Source organism: Temnothorax nylanderi, unplaced genomic scaffold (genome assembly GCF_030848795.1).
Source record: "Temnothorax nylanderi isolate EJ_2023f unplaced genomic scaffold, tnyl_v1.0 TNYL_tig0519_pilon, whole genome shotgun sequence".
NCBI classification, from domain to species: Eukaryota; Metazoa; Arthropoda; class Insecta; order Hymenoptera; family Formicidae; genus Temnothorax; species Temnothorax nylanderi.
In genome coordinates, this window is record NW_027249581.1 from 58,817 (window position 1) to 86,562 (window position 27,746).

Sequence of the window (27,746 nt, forward strand, 5' to 3'; positions counted from 1 at the left end):
CTGCTAGACGCGTTTTAATTAGAGGTGAATTCTGTCGCACGGGACGACTTGAGAGAGCGGCGTCTCTTACGTAAGTAAGTACAATTTTCGCGCACCCTCTTCTCGTCGTCACCACGCCTACCGTATCGCGGACGCGAGGGCCGTGAAGAAAAGTCACGCATACACGAAAAATGATGAAGTCGAGGAGTGGCGGGTGTGACGGCGAAGAGTAACGTGCGGCTAGTGTAATCGGTACTTGGAATACTAAATAAAATGTGTCGCGATTGATCTTATTTAAGTTATTTACGACACATGCAGGTAAACATTTTTATTCTTTCTACTAGAAAGAAGAAATTATGTAAAAGATCTCCTCTCTTTAATATTATGTAAGATGAATGAAGTAAATATATTAACCATATTCCAACATGTATAACAACGTATTGTAGTTTCTATTCTCTAATTTTTTAAGTATATAGAAAACGTATAAAGAAAGTATTTTAATAACTATAACGAGTAAAACAACAAGTATAACATCATTCGTAAAATGCATTCAATAGCAAGTGCTATTGAAGCAAAGTTGTCATATTTTGCTACGAAAATGGTAGGTTATATATTAAGAGAAAAAAATTATTCATACAACTTTCGTGTGGCAATACACGAAAGTATTCATCTCTCATTTATAGGTTTCATAACAGGTTGTTTCCAAGCGAAGCAACACCAAATCGCACGTCGTATTGGCATTTCTGACATCGACATTGTTGAAACGAAAGAATGAAGCAAAGGAGAAAAAACCGAAGATTGGCCGAGATGGAGCCTCTCGCGACTCGCGCGAACCCAAAAAATACACCGGGAGGTTAAATGTTACATGAGCTTCGGCGAAGAGAAGACCAAGTGACCAGGTTCATGGTACCAATTAGCCCGCTGACGGAAATAGCGTACAATCGCCACAATTTTTCGAGACGAGAACGCGAGAATTGCAACATCTCAGGCTTGGACTCTACGAACAGGCTCTGACACTTTATCTGCCGAAAGCATCGATCGCTGGGAGTCTATAAAAGGAACAAGACGCGAAGCAAGAAAGGACTGCGTAAGACGTCCCGCCTTCGAGATGTACGCGTTTCTACGCCGCGAGTAGTTCGAACCGCAGCATGCGAAAAGACTTGACTCGTGTGCGCGGCGATTGCCTCATTGCGGATGCCTGCACCAAAAACGAAAGATAAGTACAATCTAAACTACAGGGAGAATTTTAGAAAGACGGAGAAAAAGCGACTTGGAAAATAAAACAAAGGACCAACTCACGCTAACTTCGCGATACCTTAAAGAATTGCTACGTCACTCGAGACCTGTGTGAAATTAGCACACCATTTTTGAAATTTTGAAATTCTTAAAGTTGTTCCGGATTGTTCTAGACTTGTTCTAAATTGTTCCAGAAAATCAAATTTTTAAAATAAAAATATTCGAGGAAAATTAATAAAAACTATTTTCTGACCTGGCACCCCATTTTTCGAAAATCGAACTTTTCAAGGTTGTTCTAGGTTGTTCTAGTTGTTCTAAACATTGTTCCAAAATATTAGTTTGATTGGTCAAAAACTTTAAGAGATATTAAAAAAAGAAAAATGTTGGAAATAACAGTTTTTGACCATTTATTCGTAAACAAAATGACTTACAAAACTGTCGATTAGAACTTATTTATAACTGCGTAGAACAACTCAGAACAAAAAATTTTCAAGACCAGAACAAGAACTTAAAAGGCACTTTACTCTTCATCGGAAAAATTTGTTTTTCGAACTTCTTGGTTAAAAATCTTGTTCCAGGCTTCCCGCGTTAAAACTATCGTGTTCTCCACTGGAACAACTCAGAACAAAATTTTTAACCAAGAAATTCGAAAAATAAATTTTTCCGATAAAGAGTAAAGTGCCCTTTAGATTTTTGTTCTGGTCTTAAAAATTTTGCGGGAAGCTTATGGCCAGTCTACAATGAGTCGTTAGTCAGATGTCGGAAGAAATAGTTATAAGCGTATCGTAAGGCAATCGGAAGTCTGTAATCGGTGATCGTAAGAGATGGCATTTGACCAATCGCTTACGATTGCCGATTACAGACTTCCGATCGCCTTATAACACGTTATGACTTTTTCCGACTCTCTTCCGACATCTGACTAACGACTAACGACTCATTGTAGACTGGCCATTAGAACAAGATTTTTAACCAAGAAATTCGAAAAATAAATTTTTCCGATGAAGAGTAAAGTGCGGTTTAGGCTCTTGTTCTGGTCTAAAAAATTTTGTTCTGACTTGTTCCAGTGGAGAACACGATAGTTTTAACGCGGAAAGCCTGGAACAAGATTTTTAACCGAGAAATTCAAAAAACAAATTTTTCCGATGAAGAGTAAAGTGCCCTTTAGATTCTTGTTCTGGTCTTAAAAATTTTGTTCTGAGTTGTTCGCGATTATAAATATGTTCTAAATCAACAGTTTTGTAAGTCATTTTATTTACGAATAAATGGCCAAAAATTGTTATTTCCAAAAATTTTTTTTTCAATATCTCTTAAAATTTTTGACCAATCAAACTAATATTTTGGAACAATGTTTAGAACAACTAGAACAACCTGGAACAACCTTGAAAAGTTCGATTTTCGAAAAATAGGGTGCCAGGTCAGAAAATTGTTTTTATTTTTCCACAAACATTTTTATTTTAAAAATTTGATTTTCTGGAACAATTTAAAACAAGTCTAGAACAACCCGGAACAACTTTTAGAATCTCAAAAATAGGGTGCTAACTTCACACAGGTTCACTCGAGCAGTGGATTTACCATATCCAAGATCCATTACGAAAATAAGCGAAAACTCTCTGGGTATTTCAATCGCGATGATAATAATTGGTCACGAGAAAAAGGAAGAGGAATAAACGATTATACCGACGCTACGCAGCAAGTGCGCGGTTCTTGCACGAGCACGGGAGAGAAGCGAGCGGGCTACTTGTCACAGCGGTTCACCAGCGGTGCTTTCCAGCGGGAGGAGTGCCGAACCCTTTTCAACTGGTCCCCGAGTCTGGTCGGACCCGAGTGACGACGCTCGTTTTCGATCCCCTGTCCCCCTCCCTCCTCTTTTTTCTTCTGCCACTCTACTACCGTTGCCGTTTCTTCCCAGGGATTCGCGGTGCTAACATTCCGCTGTGGCAGGCGACCGTCCTCGAGGCCCAGCAGATATCAACTTTCCCACACAGCTGCTTTTTGGAGAAGCGAATGTACGAATTTCGCAGAAACGCAGAAACGAATGTCGGGAAGCCTATTGATCTCTATACGTTGCATGAGTCAATCAGTCAATTGATCACGTGGGAAATGCAAATGGAGGTTGCAACAGATCAGCGGTTGCCTTGCGGCAATTACACCTTGCGCGTACCGATATATACTAATCAATAGTTACTCAACACGATTGTGCGATTAGATTCAATTTCTGGAATGCTATGGATTGGGTTTGGCTTTACCAATTGCCATCATCTTTAAAAAAAATACATAATCAGCACTATGGTAATACCTTCTTAGCAATAGCGACGCTGGAAACTTGCGGAGAATCGAGAACAGCATTTATCTAATGATAGCAATAATAACACTTCTCAAGAAGCAGCGATTATTCAAATCGGTTTTCCATGGAAGCAACGTAAACGGAGAACAAGTATCAATTTCTCAGAAAGGAGCCAAGTCAGAAAAGATCAGAGAGATTGTGAACTCATCCCTATTAACACATACCTCGCAATGGTTCCTCATACATATCGCGCGAAACTTTCTCACAATGTGCGTTTCGTTGTCCCACAGTTCTTCCTTCCTTTTAAAGAGCACGGGCTCTCGAGTTCACCTCGCTTGTTTAATACGCAGAAGAGGACGAGCCGAAGGCAGCGAGAAGCGAGCGGCGGGAAGACCGGTGACGGGCCGAGTGACGCGGAAAACTTTTTTCTGAAATCACAGGATACGTCCACGGTCCACCTCCTCCTTTCCTTCTTCGTTGTCTCGCGGCGTGCAGTCGGGCATCAATAATTTAGCGCCCCACCGTATCAATAAACTTGCACCGGCATCGGTGCAAAGCGGAAAGAAAGGCGACGCAGGATCAGCTCAGGACGAAGAGGAAAGGTGGCAAAGACAGAGAGACAGAGGCAGGAAGATCCTGCAGGGCGCCGGGAGTTAACAGAAGAAGGAGGAGGAGGAGGAGGAGGAGATGGAGGATGGAACTGTGAACGTTCTCCGGATCGAGTGGCTTTTCTTACGGCCGTTCACATATAGTCAGTGACGCGCCGTCCTCTCGCTCGAGTCGCTCTCCTTTCCTCCGACTCGATTACAAGCAGCAAGAAGCGGCATTACACGGGACACGCCGTGCCGACAAATCGACGGATTATGCCGGACGGGCGCCGACCTACCGGGAATAAATGAATTGGCTAACGACGTGACTCCTCTCTTTTCTCGCCCTGCATACTCGGTGGTTTTCTCGCCGACCTGTGCATAGCTAGGGATTTACACGAGTTCGCGAAGATCCGAGGATACGTGTCGAGGAATAGCAGATTAATTTTTTATAGGAACTCGAAGGTGTGACGCTTAATTCGCGATAATGAACGAAGCAGAATTAAATTAACTGAAATGATCGCATCCTCGAAGATGCACAATTACTAAAAGACAAAAATTATAAAGAAATATCCTATAAAAAACGCGTTCTTCTATATTAAAAAGTTAAAATTAAACTTTTAAGGAAGAGAAAATAAGAAAGAAAAAATAAGAAAATATCTTTTTATTTATTTATAAAATCTTTTTTTTATTTATAAAATCTTGATTATACGTTTTGTTGTAATAGTATTTGAAATTGAATGATAATCCGATTAGAAACGGCACGCTTTCATGAAGCTTATCAACTGCGTCCTTAGAGAGAAGAGAAATGAAAACAATCGGAGTAACTCGTAAATGGATTATACATGCTAAAGCGTAATCTAAGCATGCACGCTAAAGCGTAATCTAAGAAAATAACATCTTAACATTAATTATAAAGAAAAATAACTCTTGGCTATCTACTATCCCAGATTCTTTGCTATTTTAATATATAGATATACGAAAAATATTTATTGCGTGATTTTGCTGTCACACGTTTAACACATACACCATTATGACTGGTGAATGGTTACTGGTGACTGACACTGAGTTTTTTGTTAATCATCAGTGATTGTCATGGAGTGATTGTCAAATAAATTTCATATATCATATTTTTGTGCAACTTAAATTCTACTATAACTTCAACACTATAAATTAAGTATTTTATTGTTCTTCTACAAAATCATTTAATCCGGCGTAAATGGAAAATAAACTAAAATACGCTTGGCGGTGAATGTTAAAATATTTTTATGTAAACCGTAATATATGTGTGCGATAAATAGACTAGATATCCATCCTGTAAATTTTTTTGTACAGGAAACAGTCACAAAATAGCCATACAAGCTTTACAATTAGTATTGATGACTAAATGGTAAGTTTATGAATTAATTTGTCGAAATTGTTTTTAGAAGAAGCGCCTCTATTTATACAAGGATATTTGCAAAATATTATATTTTGTTTTATTCCATCTTATCGGTAAATTGCAAACATTTATTGACACAAAAGTGATAAATTTACCGTGGAAGTTTTATAATTATTCCATATCTCGCGAATTAAGAAAAATAATCTTCTGAGAGAAATTTTGATGGACGCGTCTTAATTTGTTTATGTAAGAAGAATTCGATTAAATCTCAACGAGCAAGCTTTGTATAATTCGATTAAAACATACGATCGATAAACAGACAGAGATGCGAGTCAGGTTCGCGGCCAACGACGCCTTTCCGATCCTTTCTTCGCCCCATCCTTCTTCGGCAACGCCCGCCGAAGCTTTCAGGAAGCAAGGTACTAATTAGCGATTACCACTCGTTCACGGGGCACTCGAGAGAGAATATAATTAGCACTCACCTTTGTGGTCCGAGAAAGGGGGGGGGGGAAGGCTGTTAAAACACTCGACCGACCCAATCTTGACGTCTCTTAAAATATTCCAAGAGCGTTCGAAGAGTCATCCTCGATCCTGCGACTTGATCACAAGAAGAAGATATCGATCCTGATTTCTTTGAGGATGTAAAGGAGCATTTCATTATTATCGACGTACACATCCATAAGTATCAGTTTTCTGAAAAAAGAAACAATACGTAAATCCATATGACACAATCTGTATTATTTACTACAATATGTATTACTATAATATGTACTACAAAAGCTACACGTTGGTTGATAAAGTAATTCATCGAAGCTTTAATATAATATGTTGTCGTTCTTATTAAATGATATTGTTTATTGCGAACTAAAATTAATGCATTTAATTATTTAATTATCCCACGAAATAAATATTTTATTTACTTTAAAGGAATTTATATATTCATATTGTCTCAAATTTTTGAATCGCTAATTGCATAAAAATAACTATTACTCGCAGAATAATAGTTATTTTTCAAAGTACTTTTTTCCGCATATGCATATGTTTTAATCATTGTTAATTTTTTAGAATGATTTATAGATATTTCGGTTTCTATTCCAGCACATTTCAAGTGATAGACACTATCTACCTGCAAAATGATCGATTACGGTTACGGAAAACAACGAGAAAGTAACGATTGGCACGATAATGTCCGAAATGAGCAGGGGAAAATGGAAAATCGGGGTAAGAACCGGGACACAGGATCTATGACTCTTAAACGATTGAATAGTATTCAGGATCCAGGAAAGAGATATGAACTGAAGGATCGTATTGGTACTGGCATATGCGGCGATGTTTACGAAGGGATTGATCAGCAAGCTGGTACGTAACGAAAGGATATACATTCATGTAGACGAAATTCATGTAAAACCATGAAAATATAAATCGCAAGATACAGAAGCATAGGAAAACTGCATACTTGCTGCAGCAGAATAATCACACGCAAAGATAAATATACATATCGATTGTTTCAGGAAATAAAAAAGTTGCCATTAAGATTCAAAAGCTCACGCCGGAAACGCAGTTCATAATTGTGGAAGAGTATCATATTCTTCGTGATTTCGCCGGTCATTCAAATCTACCGGATTTCTACGGAATATATCGCAGACGATCAACGAAGAAAGCCGAATACGACGAAATATGGTTCGTCATGGAGGTAAGCTTTAGATAATAAAATTATAAAGATAATTATGTAAAAAAATCTAAAAATTTATGATTATATAAAGCACGAAATATGAAAGTATAACTTACATGCTATAAAAGTGATTAATATTGCAAATTTAATATTAGACTAGAGTCAAGCTCAACAGGGTCTTCTTTCCCCGCTAATTTTTCCAAGCCCGTTCCCTTGGCAGTGGTTTAAAGGCACCAACTAACATTTTCACAATTCCCCTTTCTTAAACTCATTATTTTTATCTCATTGTTTATTAAAGTACATAACATAAAAATAGAGGTAGGGTCAACGATATTTATTTCGTTTTCTTTAATTTCCTCAAAAAATGATTATATTACATTAATGTCCCCAATATATTTTGCAATACGCATATTTTTAAAATACGATATTATAAAGACGTATAGAGACGTAAATGGGCATTTATGGACTCGATCGGTTCGAAGACGGTTATTATTGTTGTAATCAGTTTTATTACTGTACCAAAGATCGAAATTGCAATGAAGTCCCTATCGATGCCGCGCAAAATACCCGTAATGCGTTTCCTTTAACATTGTAATTCTTCAACGAGAAGACAGAGGAAAAAAAAGGAGAATACGGGACAAAGATGCAGAACGAAAGATGAAGGCGGTTTGAGGAAGACAATGGAAGAGAGGGAGAGAAAGAGGGGGTTGCCGTCTGTATACCCGTGCTCAGAACCCGGAGGCAATTTCAAGCATTTGAGACCGTCGAATATACGGATAATTTACGACACACGCGCCCCCATTAAACAATCATTAAACTCGTTCGTGTACGCAGGTGAGGCTCGGCACGTCGCGGCTTTAATTTACGGACGGACCTCCGCGGTATGTGCCCGAAACATTATTACTTATCTCGGATAAAGCGACGATAGAGTTGACGTAATACGTGCACTCGAAAATCCGCCGAGTTGTTTCGGGAATCGGGACCTTTTCGGCCACGCCTTTGTCGTTCAGAACACGTTAATAAACAGAAATATTTTTAAAGGAAATCGTTTCATTAACTTTCTAAAGTTACATGATATACTTTTTTTTTACGTAAACTCTGAAAGTTATGCTGTCACGAAAAAATGTGAAATATATTTTTAATAACGTAAAATTTAAAAATAATTATAAATATGGAAGAAAATATTATTCTTTATCAGTTCAAGTTTTTTTTATTAATCAGAGTTAATTTGATAAAAGAAAGAGAGGAAGAAAGAAAGAAGAGAGAGATATACACAATACTTTTCTTTTAAAATAATTTTGAATAGTTTAATTTACGTAAACTATAATTATATGAACACTGATTTAAGCATGAAAGCATATTCCAAAACCTAGAAAGTGCTTAATTACGTAAATATTTAATCATGCATACACGTAATTTCGATTAAGCTACCATTATAATATTATGATATCTATATTGAGAATATCTCTTTATCGAGATATTTGACATCTTTATTTGCTCACGAAGCAGCTTCTTATACATTTTTAACTTCGACCACCCACATTCTCGATCAATCCTCTCTCTCTCCTTCACGTCTCGCACAGATTCAAAGGCGACGCGTGAACACGCCAAAAACGACGAGATTCGCCTGAATCTCACGATTCACTTCGGCAAGCGAATTCGCGTGCGAGCCTCGGAGACGGGCTAAGTATGCGCAACGAAGAAACGTAATGAGTCGCCGGTCGCTACGTTAAGCTCGCTGATTGCTCGTTGCCGGAGATTACAAGCAATAAAGGCGCAACGGGCCGCGGAGGCCTGTTGTAGCGGTAGAAAGGAGACGCATCTCGTCGACGGTGCAGCGCGGACCGAATAGCAGTTTTGTAAGTCAATCGGCTTTAAGTCGGCTCAGGCAGAAACGAGCGCCGAGATCTCGAAGAGGAAAAGAGAGAGAAAGAGAAAGAGACATGCAACGACAATGTGGCAAGGATTTATCGCCGGTGGTATTTCATATCGAGCGAGTTTTATTGGCGCGAATGTAAGGCCCCGATAAAGCCTTGCGCGACTCTACTTCTGCTGGCAAAATTCGAGAAAGAAGTTTTTCATCGTCACATATATACGAATAAGATGTTATTTAATTGCGATTTAACTTTAGCAAAACTGAACGCAGAACCGTTCAGTTTTGCTAAAGTTAAATCGCAATTAAATAACATCTGGGTTGAATATAATGTTCGAGCGAACATTTTATAAAAATACAATCCTACGAAAACAATCAAACTTTTAATTTAACGAAGGAAGCATGAGGCTTGGAAAAATCTGTATTAAATCTGTGTGAAAGAGAAGGGTTGAATCTGTTACGATCCGTGATTCACATGAGAGTCTAGGATAATGTATATGAAGCGTTAAATCACGTTTACTCATAATTACCGCACGCTTCGTGTAATTGTAGACATATGCGCGAAGTTTATTACACTTTTTGATTATAAGTTCTTCAGATGCTTAATTTCATAGAGAAATGGATTACGAAAGTCTTTTTCTGCCTGAATTAACTTTCGTAAAATCTATAATTAAATAAAAAATCATTCAGAAATTACCAGAGTGGAAGTTTTCGTACAGATATTTTACCCCAAGGCTTGTGGAAGACAAACACACACACATGAAACTTAATTCTAACCCCCCGTCCACCGACTCAAATTACTTCCGCAATTAGAATGGCATTTCGATTAACGTATATCAATCTCATGTTACACAATTACATCATAAGTAAAAAAAAAGTTAACAATTGTTACACAACAGTTATCGTATAAGCGGTGAATCGCTCATAACATTTATGACGAGTTTAAGCTCGAATTCAATAAATGAGCACAATTTTGCTGCTAACTCTTTTCATCTAACTTAGGTTTTTTTAGCTCAAATGTATGATTATAATTATAACTAACAACATGGCATTATATGTTATAGCTCTGCGAAGGTGGGACAGTCATGGATCTCGTTCGTGGGATGATCGCAAGTGACAAAAGAATACGAGAGGAACATATTGCCTTCATCTTAAGGGAAGTGATCAGGGTAAGTTTCCTGTTACGTAATATATATATATATATATATATATATATATTATGATATATACTTTTTTACATGACATATACATCATATTGTTGAATGGTATATTCCGCAATATTTTCTTATAATGCAATTTTTCTCAATTTGTATCATTTACATTATTATTTTGCCATGTCTTTTACGTAAAAGACTCACTCGTAGGCAGTATAGCTAAAACGACATTATATAAATTAAAGTATAACACTGTAGATAGTCACCGAAATATCCTTTAGGAAAACATAATACAACAGGAACCAAATTAATTAACGAAGATAAATGATCGAAAGATCCTAGGCACGTTTTGCATAAGACATAAGATTAATAATAAATCATTGATGTTATAACGCGAATATATCTGACTAACCGAAAAGGGGTAAGCCCGAGCAAGGTAATTAGTTTTTGCTCGGGTACGAGAAGGTATATGAGTCGGTAGCTGACAAAGGTGGCCGTCGCGGAATGTCCAGCAAAATTGTGCCGCAATCTACCCCTCACCGTACCCCTCGCTATCCCTCGTCATTCTGTTTCCTTCCTCCCTTTCTTGATACAGAGAGCGTAATAAATATTACTTGCATGACAGAGCGCGCACCGGTGAACCGACAGAACTGATAATAATAGTAGATGTATAGCCACGGCAATAGTCGCGTTATTACGATATAATTATGTTCGATGGTATGTCCCGACGATGCTTTTATCTTGCGGCAGGTTATCCCTCTGATTACAGAAAACGCATTGGCGCCGAAGTATGTTCGTGCTGTGCAATTACAAGACACAGAAAAAGCGGGGTATTTCGCGACTTTACAAAAATACGACTCATAATTAGGATAACTATGCGATAAATGACTGAACTTCCAAAGGGGGGATGTTGCAGAACTATTTACAGAAATAAAAATTTACACAACGATTATACGCGAATAATTATATAGAATAATTACACGCGATTATATACACACATATAAAAATATTGTAAACTATGTGAATTTGACAAAATATTTTAATTCTATTGTTGTATTACAAATTTTCTTGATATAGACAGTACAAAGATATATTTAATTTTTCTTTCAGAATTAATTTATATATATTTTACTATAAAAATGAAATAATTAATTCAATATTTTTATCAAAATGTTATAACACATATAGGTATATATGCATTTTGTTAAAAATATCGGACTAATTATTTCAGTCTTATAACAATGAATTCTGAAGGAAAAAGAAAGAAATATATCTTTGTACTGTCTATGTAACTAAATTAGTAATTAACTTAATAAAAAATAAATTAACTATCTCATTTACAATAACAAGGCAATAACCTAATGAATTCGCGTAATTCATAACCAGCGTACAAATATTTATTTTTGTTTTGATCATTATTAATATTAATGAGTAATACAGTTAACATCGCAATAAATTTAAACCGCCGCATTAATTGAAAATTACCCTTGTTTACGACAATCATAAAACGTAAGCCGTACGTGCTGTTAATTTTTCCATAAGTTTCGAGAAAGAAACAAGCAAAAACTGATGTGGTGGACGACGAAACGAGTCGGAATGACGCAGATAAAGCACAAACTGAAATTCGAATAACACCCGAATAAAGAAAAACAAAAGCAGAGGAGACAAAGAGAAAGAAAACGGGAAAAAAGATGAAGGAGAAATGGGATACGAAGAGCTGAACACCCTTCGGTTTCATAAATTGCTATGATTTTGCTTAATATAGTTAATGGTCACGGAAAACGGATTCGCTTATTTACAATGATACTACCTTCCATGATTCCGGTTTCTCCTAGGAGGTCGGATAATTGGTGAGGATATCGTGCTCATTTCTCAACGAACTTAAGAAGCCATATGTATATATAGACGGAAAAATAAAGACGAGAATCGAAAAAAGCGAATGGCCGATGCACGCCACAGGATGGAACTTAAGTGACCATTTCCGTTTTGTTCGTGTGTCACTGATTTTTCCTTGCTCATTACGTCTCTGCATTTGATTATTTATTTGTTTATTTACCATTTATGCGCGCGCAGAATAAAATTAGCTGTAATAAAGACGTCAGGTGTTTCAAATGCTTGGAAGAACGAAATAATTAAACTAATCAGCAAACGATATTATTTATTACTATATTATCGATAATATTTTATTTGATTAACAGAATAATACAGTTATTTAATATTTCTTTTATTTTATTATTTCGATATTGTAAAAAATCACCAGAAGAAAAATTTTATTTAAAAATAAAGCATTAGGTAATAACGAAGAAGTAATTAGAAACGAAGATTTTTATATAGTTAAATATAAAAAACTGATTTGTTTTTGTTTGTTAATATAATATGATAATTTCTATCTATCCACACAGATTTGTCTATTGACTGTACCTCTGTTCCATAATATATTATGATTATTCAACTACAACATCGTAACTATAGACCAATACAGCATAGTGTCATGACTAATACAGCATAAGTGTCACGAGCCGTTAAACAGTAAACGCTTAAAACATATCATTACTGTCGTTTATTCCGTAGTCCGTACACCGGTACAAGATAAACGGGTAGTAGTACAGGAATAACAAGACTATACATACAGCACCGTTTGCACTCTCTTCAACGTATAGAAAACATATACATATATTCCCGTTTACATTAAAAAATTTTCATACATTAATGGCAAACGTATTAAATTCAAATTGATTATTCCCTTGTATGCAGGTAAGCTAAAATAAATCGACAAGCGTTGATTTTCAGTTAATTGACGCTTTTGTAACACGTTCTAGAAATAGATAATAATAGTTTTATATATTTAACAGGAAGAAGTGCAGTGTAGTTAATTATTAAATCTTGAAAGGATATCATGGAATAAAAAAGGAAAAAAATATTATTTTTGATATTAACAAAATAAAATTGTAAAGAAAAGGTAACGGGTTTATATTTGATAACTAATAAAATAAATGATAACACAGAAGGCATATGTAATTGTAGGTATACGTAAATATGTGTAAAAATTTTTCTGATTCTAAAGTTTATAATAATATAATTATAACGATCGAAAATGTCATGCAGTATCATTGATTGACGAAGGTTTTCTCATCAAATGAGAAAAAGATATTTCTCTCGAAAGCCACTTCTTCCCCCATAAGTTCACCGAGGAAGCGCGGCGAAAGGGCACAACGTGTAATGGGCCCAGTATTCTTTCTCTCGCGAGTGGCTCATGGCTCACGGCGGTAATATTTACGATCCAAGCAGTTTGTCACTAAATCATTATGTGGGTCTACCTTTCGGGTATGCCCCGTGCACGCACAATCCGATGCCCTTCGCCACTGGGTGCTCCCCGCCCTTTCTCCTCACCTCCCCGATTGCCCCGACGTCGTTCCTTCTCCACCTTGGAAACTGCACGCAACCCTCCCGTCTCCCTCTTTCTTTTTCCTCCTCCCGTTCTCTCCTCTATGCTCTTTCCTCGCAGATACGTGTTCCATGGGCCCGGTAGCGATTCGTCCACGGTCACTCGTGCGGTAAATCAGACCACGCTGACGTTTAATGCCGGCAAATTACACGCGAAATAAATGCCCGCGAAGAGAAGTGCGCAGCAAGCGCGCACAGTGCTCGAAACAGAAACACAAAGAGAGCACGGGAAATGGATAAAGAACGAGAGACGAATGGAGACTACCAGTATGCTTCTTCTGCACGATCGTTATATCCCGTTTAATTTTTATCCGCCAATTAACAATTCGTTCGTCCTTTGAAAGTTCCCTCCTTACCCTTGTAACTATTTCTTATGTACTGCCCGGTCAACGAACATTCATTAGCGGTATTTCCTATTTTTCTGTCTTATTCGTCGAAACATGGTCGAATCCAGTGAAATATAAATTTCATACAAGTAATAATTTGTTACATAAATTCACTTAAAAAAAATTAATATAAATAATTCAAATTTATTATTATTATTGTCTGATATTGACATCAATAAGCCTGATATACGAAGAACTCAAATAGAAATTTACAGAGACAAAAATAATTGTATTCTTTGATTAATTAAAACTAATTAATAAAAGATTTATCAAATATATACGTAAAAATAAATTAAAAATAAATTGTAGATCCGCGGGAAATAAATGAAAAATTTCGCGTTTATAATGAGCAACTTCGCAAGGTAGCTTAGCTTTAGCTTCGGAGTGTGGCTTTGAAGTGACTTGCTGATGAACCAGGTATTAATGATTTCATGCCCATGCCACGTCGGAACTGCTCACTGACCCGCGCTTGTTACGCGCTGCGAGCACGGCCGGCCACAAATTATAGATTGTTCAATTTGCAGTAAATCTATAAAGATGATTCTCGCAAGACGCTGAAGGTGCCGAGTTGCCAACTTCTCTTCCGCATCGCCGTATCTCGAAGATATTACGTTCGTGTTGTTCTTAAATTCGAGTCTGCGATCTCAGAACATTGCACGAAGTGCTATATAATATTTATGGCACTTTGCAGTTTTCAATTTAAAAAAAAGCCAATTAGCACCACCAAATATTCTCTCTATTGCTAAATTAATAACACGTATAACAAATTTTCCCTCTGAGAATATAATTCAACTGTTCTAACAATCTATCTATGTGCTTCTAAATCTTATTAATAATAATTTCTCAACTTCATAAAATAGATCTTGTACGCATCGACAATACTAAAACCAGATATTACACATTGTGTTTTCTTTCTCAGGCTTTGATCCACTTGCACGAGCACAACGTGATCCACAGAGACGTCCGTGGCAGCAATATCGTTCTGACGAAGGAAGGCGAAGTGAAATTAGTGGATTTTGGACTTTCGAGAACGATGAAAAGCGAACTCGAAAAAAGGCGCACCTACATAGGCTCACCGTCCTGGATGGCGCCGGAAATGATTGGCAGGAAAGACAGCGGAGCCGACAGTGGATACGGCAGCCGAGTCGACGTATGGGCGATCGGCATCACGGCGATAGAACTGGCCGACGGCAAAGCACCGTTCGAGGACATGCATCCGACCCGCGCGCTCTTCCAGATCGTCCGGAATCCACCGCCGACTCTCTACCGACCCGCCAACTGGTCGAAGAATTTCAATGACTTCATTTCGGAGTACGTGACCCCCGGATAGATATGAAAATCTCTTTATTACAAACGAACATCGCGAACTCGCGAACGAAATAACGTGAGAGCTACACGTCCGTTTCAGATGCCTCGAAAAGAATCCCGAGAACAGGCCGTACATTATGGAGATCATCGAGCATCCCTTTCTGTCGGAGCTACCCGAAAACGATTATCCTGTAATATATGATTTTAATACAATATAGACTATGAATTGGAAAAGGCAGATTATAGGTACAGCGCATGATTATAAAGTTGTCAATAAGCCATCAAAATTCCTAAATGCATAAATTCGGTTTTTTATGTTTTAAAACTCGATTGATTAATTATTAAAGATAATAGAAATTGCAATAATAAAATTGATTTTTCATTAAGAGTAATTAACATCTTTTATAAAATATTTTTTTATTTTAAACTTTCCATAACTTTTCATAACATCTTATAAATAAGGCACATCGTTCCGATCTGTCTTTTCTTTTTTAGAGTCTGCAAATATCCGATGTAATAATCAACTGATGTAAATTGCTATGAAAATCAAAAGATTAAATATACACGACATGATTTTTCAGCTGACGCAAGAGATCAAAGCGCTGTCAATGGATCTCTCGGAGAAGGGCAGACAACAAAGAAAAGCGGAATCGATAGTTCGTAAAGGTTTCTTGAAGGTAACGACTCGCGCAAAAAAACACAAGCTAAACTGCGAATGATGGACTTATATGTGTTAAAAGAAAATCTTAATTGGCTGGATAGATTCATCAGGATGAGCCACCGGAACAAATGCTCATGGAGGACTTAGCGTCACTGGATATCCTGACTGAAGACGTCATCTTGGACGAACTTCGCGAGAAATTGCGGCGAGGTGAATATCACACGTTTATCGGCGACATTTTATTGATACTCAACCCGAACGAGGAGCACGATATTTACGGTGTTCACGTAAGTCTGATGTTAGAACATCGATTTTCTGACAAATAATTTTCACAAGTTTAACCGTTAACAAAAATGACATCGTTGCGCTTATCTCTTTCTCGAAATCAATATTAAAACTTTCATCATTAAAGAATAACAGATAGAAAAAATATTAATGTAATAAAAAAATGTTGAAAAAACAAGAATAATTATTACATAAAAATTTACAAGCAATATTTTTGTGTCTATAATCAATTAGCAAGAAATAACAAATGCAGCTGTATTTTTTAATTTATATATATCTTCAGATTTTATTTATAATTTCACGTGCATATCAAATATTGCTATTTCATGATAAAAAAGCGGAAACTTATCAATCATGTGTGTTCAATAATAAGATTGCAAACTACATATATCATTATAAATTGTATAACATAAACATGAATAATTTTATTTGCAGCATCACAAATTATTATCAATGCAATATTTTTGTGTCTATAATCAGTTTGCAGAAATTACACCTATATACTTTTTGATTTATCTTCAGATTTTATTTGTAATTTCACGTGCACATTAAATAGTGCTATTTTATAATAAAAGAGCGGAAACTTGTCAATCATGTGTGTTCAATAATAAGATTGCAAACTATATATATCATTATAAATTGTATAACAAAAACATGAGTAATTTTATTTGCAGCATCACGCAAAATATCAATGCAAATCACGATCGGATAATGCTCCCCATATCTATTCCGTGGCGGATAGCGCGTTTCAAGATGTCATGCTTAACGAAGAAGCTCAGCACATTTTGCTAGCCGGTGAAAGTAACTCCGGGAAAACGACGAATATGCTACATCTATTGGAGCACCTTATGTTCCTCGGAAAAGTGAGCTCGATGCGACCGTATTAACGATATATAAACGAAATTACAAGGAAAGTTATTTACATCTTTTTACTTTCAGGGTCTGCACGATACCGGAGCGAGAGTGCTGCGAGCTATAAAAATTATTCATGCTTTTGCAAACGCGGCGACACCGCTGAATGCTAATTCAACCAGATGCATATTGCAAATACAGACGACTTTCGGGTCAACCGGCAAAGCATCAGGGGCAATATTCTGGCTGTATCAGTTGGAAAAGTGGCGCGTTTCGACTCGCGACAGGTATAATTTACTTCGTTCGAAAGAAATTATTTTTTTTTTTTTTCAACATAATATGCTACGCGGACTTTTTAGCTGAAGATCTCTAATCTTTTAGAGATTTTCAGTTTTACAAAGTATAACACAAATTGAAGTATGAAGCACCAAAGAATATATTGCATTCTATATTCCTATGTATAACGGGTTACCATTATACAGGCATATACGGCCGAAATAAGCAATACTTCTTATAATTTTTTTACACAATTCGAGATAATACAGAAATAATGTAATAAAATAATAAAATTATATATTATAAAAATAAATAATAAAAATAATAAAATAAATTAGAATATAATCGAATTAAAACAAAATTCACATAGAAATATTATTATTAGACTAGCAAGATCCAGTCCGACCGAAAATGACATCTTCTCTAATTAACTGTAATAATCTAATTAATATTAAAAATGATAAAACAAGAAATAGAAAATAATACTTCGCAAAAGTATGTGCTAACATTTCATAACAAAAAGGTATTTTTTCAGAAATCAATCAAACTTTCATATTTTTTACTACTTTTACGACGGTCTCGAGGCATCAGAAAATTTGAAAACGTATTTCTTACCAAGTGGTAGAAAACTTCGATACCTCAGAATAACCGATAAAACCACCGAAAAGAAACGAGCGTTCAAAGTGAGAAATGATCCGCAAAACAACGCGGTTAAACTCGAGGAACTTAGGGATTGTTTTAAGTTTATGGACATGGAGGAGCATTGCGAGACTATTTGGAAAATTCTCGCAGCCATTCTGATGCTCGGAGAGATTCGATTCGTTGAAGGCAATAACGGAGAGGCTGAGTTGGACAACAGCGAAATTGCTAACAGAGGTAAAAACTTGAATTCGTAAACTTCAATTCGTCAATGCGAGAGATTTATTTTGGTACATTAAATCCCGTTAAAATATTTACTTGTTCATGAGATGTAAAAACTAATCAGCTGTTTCGAATCGCAGTGGCAGAACTTCTTGGCTTGGACTCGAAGAAATTTATTTGGGCTCTCGTTAATTACTGCTTGATCGTGAAAGGATCAGCGATACGTAGGAAGCACACTTGCGAAGAAGCGAAAGAGGCACGAGATGTCTTAGCGAACACTCTTTATCAGCGTTTAGTAGATTGGATAATCAACATCATTAACTATAAACTTTCAATGACTCGTAGCCTTTAGTAAGTTACGCGAAGATTTCATGGAAATGCAGACCACAAGAATAAAAATATCGATAAGGATTTTGTATCGATTTTTTAATTTCTATTTTGATTCTTCAGTGGCGATAAATATTCCATCAGCATCCTTGATCACTTTGGACTCGAATGTTTCTCAGTAAATCGGCTGGAACAGCTATTGGTGAATACGTTAAACGAACAAATGCAATATTATTATAATCAAAGAGTATTCGCTTGGGAAATGGTAAATTTCTAATAAATAATCTGTTAAAACATATAAGCTCATAACAAATTTATAAGATTTTGTTTTAGTCTCTGTCTGTTGAATCCCATATAGGATTTTATGACCGGCCCAGTACTAAGCCATTACTGTTTCCCAGAGTTGGTGTACTGGCACAGTACTGGTAACCCTACCGAAACAATACTGGTGCAACCATGGATGATAACTCCGGTCCAATACTGGCAGACAGTACTGGCCAGCCGTTGTCTACTTGTGCTGCCCCAGTATAGGATTTACTATCGGCTCAGTACTGCGCCAGTACTGGTTGCCAGATTTCAGACTGGTTGATAATTAATTAAGAAACGAGTTTTGTTATAAAATACATATATATATGTTTTGTTTATTTAATTATTATCAATCTTCAAAAATAAGGTTACATTAACGTTAACATCAATCCAAAAGTGTGTCACATTTTATTATAAAAGTGGACTCCACGATACAACTGATATAAGTTGTGCAGTTCCGTCATTTATACATCGTTCTTATAACATCGTTGGTCGTATTTTAAATAAGAGAAACGGATCCTATCAAATGCCATCTATCGGATGATTCGACATTTGCATAGTCATTTGGTAGTGATGGTTCAGTACTGTCTGACAGAATATTGGCCGATGTGCGGGTGCCAACCATTGGCCAACCGTAGGGCTTCGTCACAACGCCTGGCTATTCTATAGGTAGGCAGTCAGTTATTTACCACTGTTGGTCGAGTACTGGCTGACAGAACTCTGGCCGACAGTTGACTGCTTTACGTTGGCCAAGCATAGGGCTTTGTCACAACGCCTGGCTATTCTATATAAGTAGGCAGTCAGTTATTTGCCACTATTGGTCGAGTACTGGCTGACAGAACTCTGGCCGACAGTTGACTGCCCTACGTCGGCCTTCGTTGTAACGCCTGACTATTCAACAACCAGTAAATTGCCAACGATGGCCCAGTATTGGCTGATAGATTCTTGGCCAATGATTGAGCGCCATAGCTTCGGCCAAGCCTTGGCTTCCTTGCCACTACGGGCAATTCCTATATGGGATATATGCTATTACATTAAAATCCATTCGCGTCTTTTAGGATTAATTAAGTTATGATCATAAAAACTTTCTGCATAGCTGTAAATCATATCAGCAATAAGCTAACAAAATTTATTAACAATTACATACTAAATGAAAAAATGTAAAAGTATCGAGTACTCTCTTTTACGATTTCAGCAAGAACAAGAAGAGGAGGATATACCCATGCAACGATTACGCTTTTACGATAATAAGGAAGCGGTTGATCAACTAATGAGCAAAGAAGATGGCCTCTTTCACATTATCGATGACGCTTCACGGCAAATGCAAGACGCTCAGTATATTCTCGAGAGGATTAAAGAACATAAACGTGGCGTCCACGTGAAACCGGTGAGTTCGCACGAGTTCACGGTCGCACATTACACCGGTAAGCTGATATACGACGCCAGCGAAATTGCCACGAAAAATCGAAACTTTATACCGCCGGAGATGATCGGCATGATGAGATTCTCTTCGCACGATGCAGTCAAGCAGATGTTCACCAACAAGCTAACCAAGTCGGGAAACCTGACGATCGTTCACGAACATTGTCTCGCGGCGAATAAGACGTCGAAAAAGAAATGGAGTGCTCTTATGCAGGAGTCTTCTATGTTACGAGTAGGTGAAATGATTGCAAATAGACATATCTCTTGTTATATCTCAAGATATATATTTAATATCCCTATCTTTTAATTTCAATGACAGATATTATTTGATCTATTCGATTTCCAACTAATTCGAAGCAGTCTTTATTTTAAAACGTTAATTTTAACGTTAAAAGCACTTGAAGACGAAACACTTTCCACGAAAATTAATCCTTTAGTTTACAGCATAACAAAACCTTTTTTTTTTTAATTCAACAGAAATATAACACTGCGTCCAGAGGACAGTACTCACAGTCGCGCAAGATGCGAACATGCTCGTCAACGTTCAGAGCGACGAGTCTCGAAATTTTGAAAAATCTCGCGATAGGCGTGGGCGGTACACATTTTGTCAGATGCATATGCTCCGATCTCGAGGATGCTCCTCGCAGCTTTTACCGCGAAATCGTCAGACAACAAATCAGGGCGTTAGCAGTTCTTGATACCGCGAAAGCCAGACGACGCGGGTATCCATACAGAGTACCATTCCAAGAATTTCTTCGAAGGTAATTCAATTATCTTATAAAAATAATATTTTCGATTAAATACAGTAAGCTGCAGAGAAATAATGTGTTTATTGACTTGAATATAATAAGCTAAATGAATAAGAACTCGTTGAAATAATATGATACTCAACCAGCAACAATCAATACTTTTCTATTACATGTATGTACGTTTTCGTTTTATGAAATGCAAAGACCGCTGTTTTTAATTACAGATACAAGTTTCTAGCCTTCGACTTTGACGAAACGGTAGAGATGACGAAAGATAACTGCAGATTACTTTTGATCAGATTAAAAATGGAAGGCTGGATTATCGGCAAGACCAAGGTTTTCTTAAAGTACTACAATGAGGAATATTTATCGCGCTTATATGAAACTCAAGTGAAAAAAATCATAAAGGTGCAATGCATGATGCGTGCCTTTCTAGCGCGTAAAAATATTGCCTCGAAAATGTGTAATATCAAGAAAGAAATTGGTAAGTAAGTTTCCGATCGAATAAATCGCGATTTGTCAACTATTTACTCTCTAAATTTACTCTCTAAATCCAAGAAATTTAGAGAGTATAGTTTAATAAATGTATATTACACATATATGTATAAAAAAAATATATATATATATATTAGAGGAAAGTACCCTATTATGAGATAGGATCCTAATATGAGATGGCGGGGTTTTTTCATGATGGGATCAACAGATGGGGCCTATATAGGGTCTTTTAGCTTAACATATCTCATATTAGGATCCTGTCTCATAATAGGGGACTTTCCTCTACATATATATTTGTTTTTCAAATATTTTTATAAATTTTTTAATGTTTCAATCGATAACGTGCATTGTTTTAGTGAAGAAAGCGTCAATCAAGAGAAATAACTCACTCACTGAAGAAAAAGCGGCATTGATGATACAGAAAAGTAGGTATTGAAAAATATAGAAAGTAACATTGATCCTTGATTATGTAAAATGTGATTCACGTACTTTACATATTTTTCACGACAATATGTTCCCAAATGAACAAATCCTGGCGCTCATATTTTAATAATATATTTTTACAATTTCGAAATTATCTTCTTTTAGAATCTTATATGTGATAATTAAAAAAATGTTTTTATTTTTTTGTAAATTCAAAATGTGCAAGATATAGCAAGATTTATGATGCAATCAGAAGAAATTTTATAAGAGCTTAAATGTGTGTTATTTAAACGGCCAATGCACATAAATTGTAATTTGTATATAAAACGTTTAACAACCCGTCGCAAAAAGTTTATAAATATTTATGTAATATATTTATTTTATAATCATTTGTATAAATCAGTTGCTTATACTTCATTATTATACTTGTTCAGCATACAGAGGACATATTGTAAGAAGAGAAATGGGGCCCTTACTCAAGGAAGAAATGAGTCAAGAGACGAAGGATTTCATCAAATTCTATTGCAGCAAATGGAGATCGAAAAGCGTGTTCCAAGTCCTCCTACGGTACCGTGCAGCCCGATATCAAGATTTTGTGCAATTATCGCAACAGGTATTATCTCTTTTTCAAATAAAATTCATAGATTAATTTCTTTCAGTCTGTTATTTCTTCTAATACAAAACAAATATGTTATCAAGAATTTCAAGCAATATTTTCGAAAAATTATTTAAAAACAAATTAAAATATAAATTAATGATTAATAATATTTACCGATTTACATTTTATTATACCAAATTTCTTAATTTTTTTGTTCAATAAAATAAAGCAATATACGATTTTTATAAAACCTCACACCCAAGAGTATAAATAAATTATCAAGTGTTTGTGTAACAGGTTCATCTGTACAATCAATCGATAGTGGCAGTTTTGGAAAAAATGAATGAACATGTTGTATCCCTTGAAAAGATCGATCCGAGTGCCAAAATAGATGCCTACGTAAATGAGGTAAAACCACCTCAAGTCTACAAACTGCCTTTCAATATGCAACAAGAGCTTCCGTATTTCGACACGAATTACATGAACGATCCTTCGAACGTAAACATTAAACGTGCAGGGTAAGTTACTTAAAACATCTTTTAAACAGCCCGTAACAAGAGCCTAAATGAGAAAAATGTACCAGAGATACGCATAAAATGTTGATAACTATAACATAAGTTTACCATATACATGAATAGATATTTGAAAGAGAGATAATAATAATCAATTAAGATATAACCATACAAGAATCTTCATATTAAGATAACGATAATTTGCAATAATTTTTTAACACAATAATCTTATCGAATGCTTAAAAATTTTAACACTTAAGATTACATGTAAAGTAATTTATAAACGAGATATTGTTTAATGTATCCGGAGGAAATTTTTATTTTATAGTAAAATCATTTCGAACCCGAAAAAATTGCGCTTTAAAAGTCATAAAGTCTTTAATGAACATACGCAATAAAAATTTGTAAAATCGGTTAGACATACAAGCAAAGTGACGAAATTTACTTACCAACTGTTATCCCGCCGTTACCCCGTCTCGATGCTGCAACGCCAAAGAAAAGTCAAATGTCGTAAAAAGCAGGAAAGACGCTGCCTACGCTCGAATCGGAACGCTACGACGATTTCCCAATGCTCGTTCGATATGTCCATCTTTCTTTACAGACGAGAATCACTTTTAATACGCACGAAAAACGGTATTCGACGGAGTTCGACTCCATACAACGCGACGCGACGCGAACTTGCCGCAAATATGGCGGATCCGCGTTCGACCTGTGCGCATATGCCCAGGTAGCAATTAATGTCTAAAAGACATCATAAAGACATCTTTAAGATTTCTGGCATCTTAAAGACATCTTTATGATGTCTTTTAGACATTAATGCTACCTGGGTGCCGGCCACAAAACGCCGTAACCTTCGCAACTCCAGAGCGAAATCGAATATCGCGAACCACAGAAACAGCAGTGCGTTCACGTGAATTAGTATAATTATCCAATACTTGCCCGATATCTCCTGCAGTTCTTCGCGAGCAACTGACACTGTTAACGAGTAACAGACATGAAAAACGCGGGTGAGACGGTACCGGAGTTCGACCTCTTACAACGCGACGCGGCGCGAACTTGTTGCTAATATGGCGGATGCGCGTTTGACCTGTACGCATACACTGATTACAAGACGCGCGTAAAATTTAAACTATTTTAACTTTTTGCTATCTTGAGAAAAAATTTTTCATATAGATATTTATATATAATATAGTATGAAATATATATACATATATATATATATATAGGTTTTCTTTCTTTTGTACAATTTCTGTTCATCTATGCAAGAAAAATAATAAGAAAAAGAATTAAAAAATAATTAAAGATAACTTTTGGATTATTTTTTTTGCAAAAAATAAAGATGAGAAAATGAGAAAAAATTGCTTATGTATAGTCATATATAAATATAATAATCGTATAAAAAATATGATTATATAGAATATTGTATAATTTAATCGCAATTTACTTTCTGTAAAAAACAAGATAAATGTTTTTTTTCATTATTTTTAAATTATTGTTCTTATTATTCTTCTTATATATACGAACAGACATTATACAAGAGAAAGAAAAATATATATATAATATATATATATATATATATATATACGGACATATTTTATATGTAATTATAAATAAAAAAATTTTCCTGTGGATATATGCTTTAATTTAACTTGCAAATGTGCAGACGCAAATACCATAATATATTTAATAAAGGTAAAACAATAGAAATAAAATTAATGAAAATTATAAGAAATAGAATTAAATCAATTCTGCGTAAGACATAATATAGTCGATTTTTAAGAATACGAAATCGACGAAAAGAAAATATTACACGAGAGTCATTTGACGAAACTTGGAAAAATATGCAGAAAATGACTTAATTCACTCTTACAGAAATTGTTATTAAATTAATTTCATAATTAAGATTGTTGGTGCTTTATGTACATTTCTGGATATTCTGTTCAGTACTATTTGTCTTCTTTTTTCATATGCTGGTCTTCGGCCTTGTGCATACATACATTCTTCATATCGCGTGGTTTCTATTAAAAAAGTCAGAATTTTAAAAGCAATTCGACAATTTAACTGAGATAAACTGAAAAAGACATTTTTGCAGGTCTATATCATCCACATTAAGCGACGACGAGCACGAGTCCTGGGATGCACCGTTACGTAGACAAACCGTACCCTGGGCCAACAAAAATGTTCACACCAGAGGTACCTAAATTCGCTACAAAGAAATTCTGAAGAGTTCTAAAAACCCAAATTAATAAATTTTATAAATTTGTTTTGTCATATATTAGCTTATCATATATTATTTGTGAGATTATATCATCTTCTCTTTTCTAACATGATACATTCTTTTAGATATCGAGGTACAAACAACAAACTCGCCACATCGCGTGCCCCTTCATCGTTCGTCGATCAGCGATGAACAAAGTTTAATCAACACTCTATTCACCAGGGATCCGAATGTTCCGATTCAGTGTCCACCGGAGGAGCCACCCCGCCGTAACATTTCTGGCTTTCAATCTGCGAATAAACGTAACTCCACACACTCTTCCGAATCTTATACTCCTTACTGCGCAAAATTGCAACAAAATGTGAGTTATTACACGACTATATAATATATATGTATATACCTTGGACGACTAAAAATTACGATACTTCCATTAATAGTATATTGTGCAACAAGTGCTGGAAGATGAAAATTCACGGGTGCGGAGTTGACGCACGAGCCGAAGGCGAGTGCGGTCACCGCACACGGGAATTTTCAACTTCACGCACGTGTTGCACACCCTATTTTATGTTGCAAGTGCGTGGAAAGTGGTAAATCCCGCACGCGTCGCGTGCGGAATGTGTCACTTTCCATGCACGTGTGACATAAAAATATTTCCTTAGAGATATCGATTTCTCTTCCTTGAAAATTCTTTTATTATTTCAAGTTTCGTTTTATGTCGAAAATTTTCAACGTTAAATAAATAAAAAATTTTTCTGTAAAGCAAATTCCACGTAAAATTAATTGAAAGATGAAAATTTTATTTGTTTAGATATTTAATGTGCAATTTAAGATAATTTTTCAATTTGCAATTACAGCTTGTTTATAAATCAAAGCTTATAGTACGATATTCTTCTTCAAGATAATAAGCGATGCTTTAGAAAATACTGAGATGTTATGTTACAGTACATAATTACAATAATTTTCCAATTTTAATTACACATATATAAAGACTTATAATTTATATATAGAGCAACATCAACGCCGGATACACTAGGAAGAAAGTATCATCGCCACCAGTACCAGTCAATCGAACGCAACCCTCAGCAATGCGCAATTTCAACAATTATGAATCAAATATTCAAAACAAAAATAGTACAGAATGGGAGTTTGAGAACAGAAATAATCGCAATATTAACAGTGATATTCGGTACATTCATCGTTAATATGAAAATTTCTAGCAATATTAATAAATTCTCTCTTCGTAACATAATTTTTTTCCATTACAGTGTAAATGCTATCAAAGAATTGGAAATGATCGGACGCAGGAACAACAATGATGAAAATGACGATGCACCACCATTCAACTTTCAAGTAATATCTCAGTTTACTTGTTTTATTCTTTTAATCACGGTTTTTTATATACGTGTATATATATTTTTTTCTAAACATGTTTTAAAAATGAGAATATTACATCACAAACTTCAGAGAAATCTACATATTGTAAAAGCAGTCTTCAAAACAGGTTGTTATTCTAGGCGATGCTGCGGAAAACGTCTCATCAGCGTGCTTCGATGAAACGTAACCCCGTATACGAGAGCGTCACGTCATCAGAATCAGTACCAAAATCTTATCACCGCAATAACGATTTAGACGAATCGAATACTGTCTACAAGAGTAGCGATAGTCGTAAAGATTCGCCAGAGTGGAGTCCGAACGAAATGATCCTCATGTCAGAGGAATACGCGAAAGAGAATACGGAAGCATTGAATAAAGAAGACGCAAAAAACAGTGTTACTACAGAGATAGCACCGGGCATTGTTGTCAAAGGCTACGTGGCTGACCTCTAAAAAATCACAAGCAGAGATTAGTTGCATCAAAATCAATTAATTGCATTTATGTTTAAGCAAATTATTTCTCTTTGTGTATTAATCATATCTAGGACTATAATTTGTAAAAGAAGAAAGAGAGAGAGAGAGAGAGAGAGAGAGAGATCGCTAATTAAAATTTAGTAGAGATAAAAAATTAATGCAACCAATTTCTCATATTTAGATTGCGTCTAATAAAAACATAAATCTATAACAAATAACGCAATGAAATCACTGATGTCGTGACAAATTGTTGATTAAACAAATCAATAATTACAACTAAAAGAATTAAGGACATATGTATTTGCGATTTATTTATTGTAGAAAGTTAAATATTATTTCTCTATTAATATAAATTATAAACAATAACCATTTCTATAAATCAATATCAATATAACTTAGAATAAATAATTTAAATTATAAATAGCGTATTATGCATTTATAATAGTACTGATTAATGCGCATGTGTTCATAAAAAATATATACGTGGGTAGTCTGAAAAGTTTTGAGCCTCAAACATTATTTTTTCGGTCAAATTTTTCAACATAGTCTCCTTTTAAGTCGATGTTAGGCTCAAAACTTTTCAGACTACCCTCGTATATAAGTACTTAAC

At 35.6% G+C, this 27,746-nt stretch overlaps 1 protein-coding gene across 1 annotated transcript; it reads left to right on the forward strand.

Moving 5' to 3' along the window:
* On the forward strand, positions 1–27,502 carry Ninac (STKc_myosinIII_N_like and MYSc_Myo21 domain-containing protein ninaC). The gene is made up of 24 exons (XM_071722751.1): positions 1–74; positions 6,566–6,826; positions 6,979–7,160; positions 10,077–10,181; positions 14,916–15,307; positions 15,405–15,495; positions 15,886–15,981; positions 16,067–16,252; positions 16,925–17,113; positions 17,190–17,389; positions 17,914–18,254; positions 18,380–18,590; positions 18,690–18,831; positions 20,068–20,526; positions 20,772–21,055; positions 21,268–21,527; positions 21,895–21,963; positions 22,396–22,574; positions 22,857–23,077; positions 25,164–25,264; positions 25,415–25,650; positions 26,297–26,475; positions 26,555–26,639; positions 26,804–27,502. Exons 2-24 carry the CDS (start codon positions 6,601–6,603, stop codon positions 27,113–27,115), a joined length of 4,746 nt encoding a protein of 1,581 aa, XP_071578852.1. The 5' UTR covers positions 1–74; positions 6,566–6,600; the 3' UTR covers positions 27,116–27,502.
* The last annotated feature ends 244 nt before the right edge of the window (positions 27,503–27,746 follow it).

Excerpts from the sequence above, each read along its gene's own strand:
- Ninac (XM_071722751.1), top strand. The coding sequence starts at position 6,601 with ATGATCGATTACGGTTACGGAAAACAACGAGAAAGTAACGATTGGCAC. Across the intron at positions 21,056-21,267 it reads TTCCAAGAATTTCTTCGAAG|ATACAAGTTTCTAGCCTTCG; the intron begins GTAATTCAATTA and ends TTTTAATTACAG. Across the intron at positions 26,476-26,554 it reads AATATTAACAGTGATATTCG|TGTAAATGCTATCAAAGAAT; the intron begins GTACATTCATCG and ends TTTCCATTACAG.